Here is a 10,157-nt window from a genome sequence, read left to right on the forward strand (position 1 = left end):
TTAAAAAAAAATTTGTACATAAAACATGCTTTTGAAAATATAAGCAAAGATGTACACATTAAGCTCAATAAGACATGCACACTCTAATATGATATGAAATTAATGCTCAGTAAAGTAAGGGTGTGTTTCTAAAAATGATATTTTCAATCTTTCAAAAGATGTATATGATAAACACTTAAATATTTAAACTCTATAAAACATTTTGTCCAAAAATATTTATCAACCAAATAAACGGGAGAAATTCAAAGATTTACTCTTAAAATGATTTTCTAAAGGTGTGAGTTTAAGTGAGAGTAAATGCACTTTGATAAAATAAAGCCCAATCAAATTTTCAAAAAAACATAACAAAGAGTGTTGGGAAAGTATAAGATTTGTCCCATAAAAAAGATTTTTGCAATAAAAATATGTTTTGGGGGAACTTTGACTAGGATAAAATTAGAGAAAAATTTTGGTTAATCAAAGTTGCTAACTTTGACAAATGAAGGGGTATTTATAATTTTTCTGAAAAATATGACCATTGGGGACCTTTTGGGAATTTTGGAAATGTTTTAATTAAGTTTTAACCTTAATTACCTCAGTTAAAAATTGGCAACTCGAAAGATTCGATCGCCCGAACAGGCACATAAAGAAAAGTGTATTTTTCACTTTCGGGTGCCCGAGGACAGGTTCGGGTGGCTGAATTAGACGATTTTCCAACATACTCAAGGTTTAGTCGCCTGACTCTAAGTTCGGTTTATCGAATTGCCAATTCGGTTGACCAAGGTGAAAATGAACATGAAGTTCGAGTGCCTAGAGAAGGTGGAAAAGTCAGCATTAAAAGTTCAGTCGACCGAGAACACTCAATTCATTTTGGTTCGGTCTCCCGAAGTCAGGTCAACTATTTGACTATCCCTACATTCGGTCAACCAAGGCATTTTCAATTCCAAGGTTCGGTCGCCTGAAGCCAGGTCAATTTAAAACCTAAGTCATATATTTAGACCATAAGATACCCCTGATTGCATATATGATAAAGGGGATAATCCTAAGTGCTTGTGTAAGGACCTAGGGTCAGTTTACGGTTTAGGCTTTTTAATTTAGACTAAAAACCTAGCGTCGGTCAACCAAAGGTCGACTAAAGTCAATTGTAAGGTCTATCTGAGTATTAAGACATACCATGCAGGATGCATACATTTATTACAGTCCAAAATATAAAAATTAAAATGCATATACAAATAAAAACGTGTCTTTCTTCTTCTTCTTCTTCTTCTTTTGCTCTTCCTTCTTCATGGAATATTTCAAATGATGTTTTCTTTGAGCTCCGTCTGACGTCCATCTCAAACCTCTTATGTGAGTGTTAAATTATAACATGTTCAATCACTAAACACACACATAAGTAACTTGCAGTTTTTCATTATCAAAACCAAGGATCGGACTCAAAAAGCCAACACAATATTTCCGCTACGGCGTGCATTACATATCATTGTTTGTCGTCCTGCTTCTATTTGTCTAGATGTGATCCAAGTGGGTTCTAGTGCCTAAAGAGCATATTTACCAAAACAAATACAATTACCCAATAAGATATTTCCTTCATTCTTCCTCTATGTTGTTTACGGAATATGGTTCTTTTGGTGTTATAGTGAATGGTTGTTTCTCACAATTCTATCTCTACTACAGAACCAGACATGAGAATTTTCAATTCCACACGAATGAAAGAATTTGCAAGTCAAAAATCAAATATTTTTGTAATATTTATACTTAATATTTATATACATGTATTTAGTGCATAATACACTGGATCGTAGAATTCTTTGAGATTTCACTCATTTAATATAATAGGAATTTGGATATGGACATATAACTAAAACTGGTAGATATATGTCATACATGTTATTATATTAATTATGTTACTATATATTTTTATATATATGTTTACGTTAGGTTTTAGGTTATCAATAAAATTCATTTTTTAATAAAAACTAAATTATAAAATTATATTTTATTTATTAACTCATGATTTAATTCATTTATTAACAACAATTGTAAAAATTATTCATTCACTCACTATTAAATATTACTTCATTATTAATAATAATTAAAATTTTAAATTAAAAAATTAAACTGCAAAAATATAATAAACTTTTAATGATTGCTAAAATTATTAATTTAGTTATTAAATAATAGTAATTATGAAAAATTTTAGTTATTATTTAAAAAAATTAAATTACATTTTAATAACAAAAAATATAATTAATGACCTCTAAAATTATTAATTCAATTATTAATAGTAATTAAGAAAATTTTTAGCTCAATTATTTTATCAATTTAAGAAACAAATTACAAAACTATAATAAAATTTTATGAGACAATTTTTTTTTTACTAGAAAAACATAGAGGGGGATCATTTCTAGTACAAGAAAAATTATTTGATTGGAATGTAGGGATATTTTGGTTTTAGTACTAAACCTTTAAATGAATTTCGTGAAAATTTTGATTTTGTAATATTCCAATCAAATTTATTGAATCCTTTAGATAAAAAGGATGATATTGAATTTTTATAGTTTATACTTAACTAGCTCTGTTTTTTAGATTTTTATTTTTCTCAAAGTTCATGTCATGTTTTTGAATTATAGATTAGAATATCATAAAATACAAGTTGAATTCAATTCTGTTCAAAATCTACTCAAAAATCTAAATCCAAAAACTTTTTTTTCAAATATAGGATAGGAATACTTATAAAATAAAATAATTTTTAGTAATTTTTTTTTAATTTTAAGAATTTTAAGTTTGTAACTCCCAAAATTTTTCATAATAATAATAATAATAATAATAATAATAATAGCTAGATTTAGGATGAAACATAACAACAGAAATCTAGGCAGAGTGATTCTCACTTTGGTAATATTTGGGACTATAAAATTTTAAGGATTTAAATTTAAACTATGTATATTTGGAAGAAATTTTTATATTATATTGTGGCCAAATTTATATAAATTTAAATTTACTGGCGCCCATCTTTTGTAAGATTAATATGTAAAGAAGCTAAAAATAAAAATCAAGAACAACTAAGACGATGAAAATCCAACTAAATTCTAATAAAATATAAAAGGAATTATTAGGATATTGTGTAGATTGAAAATTCTTTTTGGAGAAAAGAAAAATAAAAAAAAAATGAAAGAAAATTCATCTTCCATTACATTTTTTATCAAATACTATTAAAATTAAAAATTATTTTTATTTAACTGAAAATTGAAAATTTTAAATATTACAATCAAAAGAATTGTAAAAAACATTTTTATTTTTTATATTTAAAATTTTTTAAAGAAACATAAAAGTTCAACTTATTTTAAAATTTTTCAAGATTTGTATCAAAAAATTAAAAATATAGTTCATGCGAAACACTTTTTGTTTTCTATTTTTAAAATTTTCAAAATAATTACAAAAATAAACTTTTTTAATTTCCAAAAATTATTAATTTTATGTTTGAAAAAGTCAAAATTCAAATTCAAGATTGAACCCATACACTAAATCATTTAAAAAAAAAAATTAAAAACGATAAAAATATTTTCCCAACTCCCGAAAGTAAAAGGATTCAAAAAATAACGTGGCATTCTATAATCATTCAAAAAACTCAAAATAAATAATAAATCTATTTCCCTAAGCAAATAGTACCTAAACTTTGTATTATTTTTTAGTTTTTGTATATAAATATAAATTAAAAATTTAGCTGGTAAAATTGTAATTTTAAAAAAATAAAAATTAATTTCAACAACTAAACAGTCCCAAGATTTTTTTTTTTTTTTTCTACAAATACACAAATTTATCAAGCAAATGCAATTCCATCGAACTCAGCAAAACTAAACTTCAGTAAATTTGCTAGTTTGAAAATTAAAACATCAAAATTTACCAACACCACATTATTTCTGTCCCTATATTTAAATTTATATGAATTTAAACAAACAGAAAATAATTTTATATTATATTTTAAAAAAAATCTAAATCCAACACCATAATATATTTTACATACCTAATTTGAAACGCATATATAAAAAAATATTACATTACATTCTACGGGGAATAAACATTTCTTCAGTTAATATGAAGAAAGCAACTATATCAGACTGCCCGACCTCACATTTTAAAGAATTATTTAAATTCAAGTTTCGTAAAATTTCAACAATTGTTTAGTTAAAATAGATAACCACCAATTAAAAATGACCCAAATTTTAAAACCTAATAATTTGATTAAGCTTTAGAGTGTGAGAATTATATAAGCTGACCACATAAAACAATAACTCCATGTACCTAGAAACAAAATTATCACAATGCAATACTAACATTCTTTAAATACAAAAATGGAATAGCTTTTATAGATTAATCTGCACTTGTCCTCAGATACTCTAAGCAGGGTTCATAGGGAAAACAGGCACAAGCAACAACGAAGCAAACGGGTAAAAATGCATAAAGCTACAACGAAAGCGAAGCAAACAGAAAAAGCTGCCTCCCCACAACTATTCTCACAACCAACTGCAACAGTCGCAAGAAGAAAGCTAGCTTACCAAATCAAAAAACAAAAAACAAAACAAAAACAAAAAAATAACCAAATGTGAAAACTGAAAACAAAAAATTTGACAAAACAGAACCCAGAACGAGGAGCAATTCACGCATGATTGTCACTAAATGTCAACTAGAATCGCATGTGATTCAAACCACAAACAGTTAAGAGCACAAACCAACAAAACATACAAGTAATGAAATCTGCATGCTTTGCAGTTCAAATATCCCAAGAAACAAAAACTTGCACCAAAACTGTTCTGACTTCTCAAAATTCAAGCATCCAAAATCATGCGCAGTAAGCATAAACCGAAAGAACTGCTTCAAAAACATTTCATAAACTACTATTATGCCTTCAGCCGTCCATAGAACTTCTGTTTTTCCTGTGTGGTCTGGAAGCGGCCATGCCCAAACTTTGAGGACGTATCAATGAACTTGAGTTTGATGTCCTCAAGGGCCAAACGAGATGTCTGCTTGAGCAGGGATTGGCGAATAGTAACAACCCTCTTTTTGGGCCCAACACAGCATCCCTTGATTAACAAGTAATCTTCCTTTACAACACCATAGTGAGGGAAGCCACCCATAGGAGTGATATCTTTCTCAGTCCTGGTTTACCATCCATTTTTTAGTGAGAAAACAAAAACCACCATTTGCATTCACAATAAAATGCAAATCATATAAAATCAAACTGGACAGTAGATCAATAATTTTTTAAGATTCACTAGAAGATAAAGTGCATTTTGAATATGAATCTCAGTAGCAGACTCATATTAGCTATTAGGAAGTCCTGCAACCTCTGGAATAAACAGAGCACCATGACAATGCAATACTAACCTGTCAAACTCAGTGATGGCAGTGTGAGACTCCTGCCCAGCCTTGCCAAGCTTATAAACCTTCTTGTTCATTTCAGTACGATGGTGATATCCATTCTGACCAGCCCTAGCAACTGTGAACGACACTCTCGCAGGGTGCCAGGCGCCAATACATGCCACCTTCCGAAGACCCCTGTGAGTCTTACGGGGAAGCCGGGTGACACCCCAACGAGTGACAACACCTTCATACCCTTTACCCTTGGTTACACCAATGATGTCAATCATCTCATCCTTCTGGAAAATAGCATCCACAGGGATTTGCTTCTCAAAGAAACTATAGGCATAATCAACTTTCTGAGCAACTGTCCCACCATTGACCTGGATCTCCATCAGGTGTGCTTTCTTCTGCTTCAGTCCCTTCATTTTCTTAATCTATAAAAATGATAAGCAAAAATGTATCAGTAAGGAACATGTAAAGATTGAAAGATGCCAAAATTGATGACATGAATTGTTAACTGAAAGCAAAAGATCTTCTTGATTCCAATAATTGGTGTAGAGTTCAAATTAATGTAAAGGCATCCCCATGATTCATAGGAAACTTCTCCCAAAATGAACCTAGTTTAAACTATTAAAAAAATCTTTAATTCAGTTCTAGGAAAATAGTGCTATTTTTAAGACTTCATTTTAAGATCAACTTCTGCATCACTTAAAGATAAGGGCTTTATCGATTTCCGTCAATGAGCTTGCCATATGATCAGTATTTAATATTTACCAATGTTTCACTCTATTTCTCTATGGTAAGTCGAGCATGAACACACAGCTGCAAACAGTAGATCAATGATGATAATAACAGCTTGATAAGCTTCTCAAAAGAAACATAAACATAAAAATTGAGTTTGAAATATAACAATTATGCAAAATACTGATAAATATTTCCAATTTTGATAATAATGCCCTTAATTTGCATTCTTTTGCATTCCCATTGTTTTAAGCATATTATTAATTGTCATTAGATCAAAGGATAAATATGCAATCAAATTCTAAAGTTTTCTAAGTTTGCTAAATTTTAGGAAACTAGATAAATTTTCAAATTTCTAGTTGTCACAATGCTTTATCATCCAAAATCCACTTTTGTTAATTAAAACATTCTGTGCACAACATAAACATTGCGACAACCTGTTTTCTGGTTTTAGTTTCTATTTCTGGTTTGTAATTTTCATTTCTGGCCTCCAAGGATTACATCCAATAATCATAAAAAAATTATGAGAATTCTAATCTTCCATCCACCTTGTTAAAAAAAATTTAATGGTTTTAAAAATCAGTGTTGCAAGATCAAAATTCAAATTCATATACAGAACTTATTTTGGTACTTCAAAACCCATGATAAAAAGAAGCAAATAGAGCTCAGTAAGGGAATTAAACAACCAGAAGCATCATGTCAGTTTCCATTTTGCCTTAACTTTCAAAAGGAGCAGCATATTATCATACTTCCTTGTTTGAATGAAATGAAGAAAAAAATGTGGAAGCATATAAGAAGGATAAATTAATCTGTGAAGTACGAGAAATTATTTCATCAATTCAGAGTAAAAACTTGAGCACCTGAGTGTGCGCCAAAACCCGAACAACAGATGCATATTTTTTTATTTTCTCTAGCTGTGCTTGGATACTTTTCTTCCCCTCTTCAGTTTCATACTGCTTTGAATATTTAGTGAAAGCCTTCTTCTTGGACTTGCACCAGTTCTTGTAGAATCTACGTTTCACTTCTTCACTGAGATGCTGAGCCCACACGGTGTTCAAAGAGCGAAGGCCACGTGGAGTCTTCACATAACCCACGACTCCAACAACGACCATTGGAGGAGTTTCAATAATTGTCACAGCTTCGCATGTCTCCTTCTTGTGAAGCTCTAAATACATGAATATAATTAAAAATAGTATCCCCAATGAAAATTCTCGAGCTAGGAAAAGTTTGACCTTGACAGGATATGAACTTGTTATTTAAAAACAATACAAACAAAATCTTTACTCTAGAACAAGAACAAACTTAACAAATTACTCCATTGTCTATAGTTTAGATCTTAATCCAGATCCCAAAAAATTCTCAAACAAAACATAACTTATGCTACAAAAATTCGTTTGCAAATGGCCTGAAATGCCTCAAGCCAAAAGAAAAAGGAGGAAAACTTCTAACTGATGACTCATACTTTAAAAAGTTATACAGTAAAAAAAATTTTTTAAAAATCTCAAAAAATAAGAATAAATGAGGGATGCTTTCATCAAGTTACGAAGTCAAGTAAAGCATTCTGCTCAAAATACATCTGAATTGCCATATTTTTTAACCTGCTGCTTCTATTTAAAACACACCACCACCCAAGAAATTTAAAAAAAAAATTTCAGAACTAAAATATCAAAAAATATCAATTTTGGAGCCACTATTCCATTACTTAAACAGTACATTGTGGATAGAGATGAATCAATCAGAAAGTAGCTCACTTGATCCAGGTTTTTCGACCTCCCTCACAATATGTGTCATCCCAGCTTTGTAACCCAGAAAAGCTGTAAGCTTGCAGGGCTTGGTTGGGTCATCTTTAGGAAAAGCCTTCACTGCAGGAACCCAAAACAAGAATACCCAATCAGTTATACAAACATGTATAACATATAGTACAATGCTCAAAGGTTCTAAATAAACAACCAGCAAAAATGCAAGTAGGCATTGTAGATACCATCTAGATTCATCAGTATTATAAAATGGAATTTAGGATGCAATTCTTATATGACTAAAAGGCTAGCTAGATTGTGTTTTCTAGCATTGATTGTTTTGTTTGTTCTTTCTGGCCTATAGACCTTGCTATACATTGTATCCCTTTAAGCCTATTATATTCTTCTTACCTCTTTCCAAAAAAAACGAAAGGATACTATATGTATTCAAAGGTAAGGCAATAACAGAAACTCAAGCTAAAAGGATGCTATGTGTTACTTGTGCAACAGGTGCTCCCTCGAATGATAGCAGAAATGCTCAGGCAAAATCCGCAAAACCAACACAAAGGTAATCTGTTAGTTAACTCACCACTCTAAAACAGTAAAACTAAGGAGGTCTAATGGAAACATCTTCTAATAAAATGAGTGTTACATGATTTGCCATTACCAAACAAAATCTCTTGCGTATATAACTATCACTAATAGAAAATGGTAATACATAGAGCTTTTCCACAAATTTTTCCAAGCTGAAAATGTTCTTAAAAATCAGATACAAAGAAGTTGTCACCTTCAATATATTTTATTAGTATTTAAACATTAAGAAATATAGTATTTAAACATTAAGAAATGCGTCCCCAATCAAAACAAAATATTTTTAACATCAGAAAAGCATACTGTCTCAGATAACTAATGGCAAGCTACCAAATACCTTTTCCCCTATGACGAGAAGCTCGCTTCCTTGGAAGAAATCCAAGTGACCCATGCCTGGGATGCTCAAACTTCCTGTGAGACATTTTCCTCCTACCTTCAAATTTAAACTGAGCTCGTTTTAGCATAAATCCACAATTATGAGGAGTATGTAACAGGCTAATAACATGATCTCAAAGAACACGGAAAAAAGAATAATAAAAGTTGGTCTTAAGAGAACATAAACACAGAACAAGTAGTTACGGTTTAACAACTATTCATTACACTTGAAAGAATGACAACATGTGAGCTTTACACAAACTTTAATTCATAAAAATGCAAAGACAAGTCACTAAAACATAACTAGCGAAACATCCCGATATAAATGAGACAGTACAAATTTGCATAGATCTGTCTACTCACATATATATTTATGAAGAATAACAAAGATGGTGAAAAATTGATAGATTCGTTAGAAAAGAGTAAAAATGATTTCCTTTTATCAAGTAAATCTGCGATTTACACATGTCCAAGGTCGAGATCAGCACAAATAGCCCTGGAGTCAACAGCATAAAACATAACACTAATGCAAAACGAAGATGAGGAAGGCACCTATGCAATCGTTTACAGTTGAGAGAGAGAGAGAGAGAGAGAGAGAGAGAGAGAGAGAGAGAGAGAACCTGATCTTTCTGCAACGAGGAGGATGCACCTCTTGCGCCGTAGTACCCTGCTCACAGGAAATGTTCGATAAACCCTAGCTGGCGTTTTATAGCGATTGAAATTACATAAAGTGCCCTATATTTTTCAATAATTGTAAGGTGCGCCCACTCGCGGTTGAGAAATATAAAATTTCAATTTTTTGTTACAATTTACAAAATTCAACCATATATTTAGGCATAGATTTGGCAATATTTTCCATATATTTTAAATTTTTTATAAATAATTTTTGATAAATTTTTAGTATAGACCGATTTTTAAAAAATATATATTTTAAAAATATAAAATAAATTAAAAATAATCAAAGAACATGTTTTAAATTATTTATAAGACACGAAATCTTAAAAAGACATCTCGATATTGTAAATATAAACAAATTTATTAGAGAATAGCAAATTAGTTGTTTTCACATATTAAATTATATTTAGCAATCATCATTTGAAAGGTAATAATTATAAAATTAAAATCATAATTTTTCATTTAAAAACAAATTACAAATTTTGAAAATTAATTTTAAATTTTCTATACTTAAATTTGAGAGTTTATTTTTACAAATTTTAGAGTGCAAAATTTTAAAAAATAATAATTAATTCAAATAAAGTAAATACCTATAATTTTAAAATTTAAAATAATAATATTAATAAAAAGTATAAATTAAAAAGTATAATTTTCTTAATAAAAGCATCAAACATAAAAATCATATATTCCAAATTAGAG

General features: G+C 29.7%; 1 protein-coding gene across 2 annotated transcripts; it reads right to left on the reverse strand.

Annotated features, from left to right (window-relative positions):
- Positions 1 to 4,646: 4,646 nt before the first annotated feature.
- Positions 4,647 to 9,537, reverse strand: LOC131162349 (large ribosomal subunit protein uL3). 2 transcript variants are annotated; one of them, XM_058118713.1, is made up of 6 exons: positions 9,404 to 9,537; positions 8,746 to 8,854; positions 7,833 to 7,943; positions 6,942 to 7,246; positions 5,365 to 5,774; positions 4,647 to 5,136 (listed from the first exon to the last, which is right to left on the reverse strand). In XM_058118713.1, the coding sequence occupies exons 2-6, from the start codon at positions 8,828 to 8,830 to the stop codon at positions 4,878 to 4,880; spliced, it is 1,170 nt and encodes a 389-aa protein (XP_057974696.1). In that variant the 5' UTR covers positions 8,831 to 8,854; positions 9,404 to 9,537; the 3' UTR covers positions 4,647 to 4,877. The 2 variants fall into 2 exon arrangements, with proteins under 2 accessions (XP_057974696.1, XP_057974697.1); XM_058118714.1 differs by having other exon boundaries at positions 8,746 to 8,841; positions 9,404 to 9,512.
- Positions 9,538 to 10,157: the final 620 nt, after the last annotated feature.

This window comes from Malania oleifera, chromosome 8 (assembly GCF_029873635.1).
Source record: "Malania oleifera isolate guangnan ecotype guangnan chromosome 8, ASM2987363v1, whole genome shotgun sequence".
Classification (NCBI taxonomy): domain Eukaryota; kingdom Viridiplantae; phylum Streptophyta; class Magnoliopsida; order Santalales; family Ximeniaceae; genus Malania; species Malania oleifera.

Bases quoted from the DNA above. Each gene is read 5' to 3' on its own strand.
- LOC131162349 (XM_058118713.1), bottom strand. From the start codon at position 8,830: ATGTCTCACAGGAAGTTTGAGCATCCCAGGCATGGGTCACTTGGATTT. The intron at 7,247-7,832 runs GTGAGCTACTTT...TCATGTATTTAG, and splicing joins GGTCGAAAAACCTGGATCAA to AGCTTCACAAGAAGGAGACA. The intron at 5,775-6,941 runs GTGCTCAAGTTT...TCATTTTTATAG, and splicing joins GGGTTTTGGCGCACACTCAG to ATTAAGAAAATGAAGGGACT.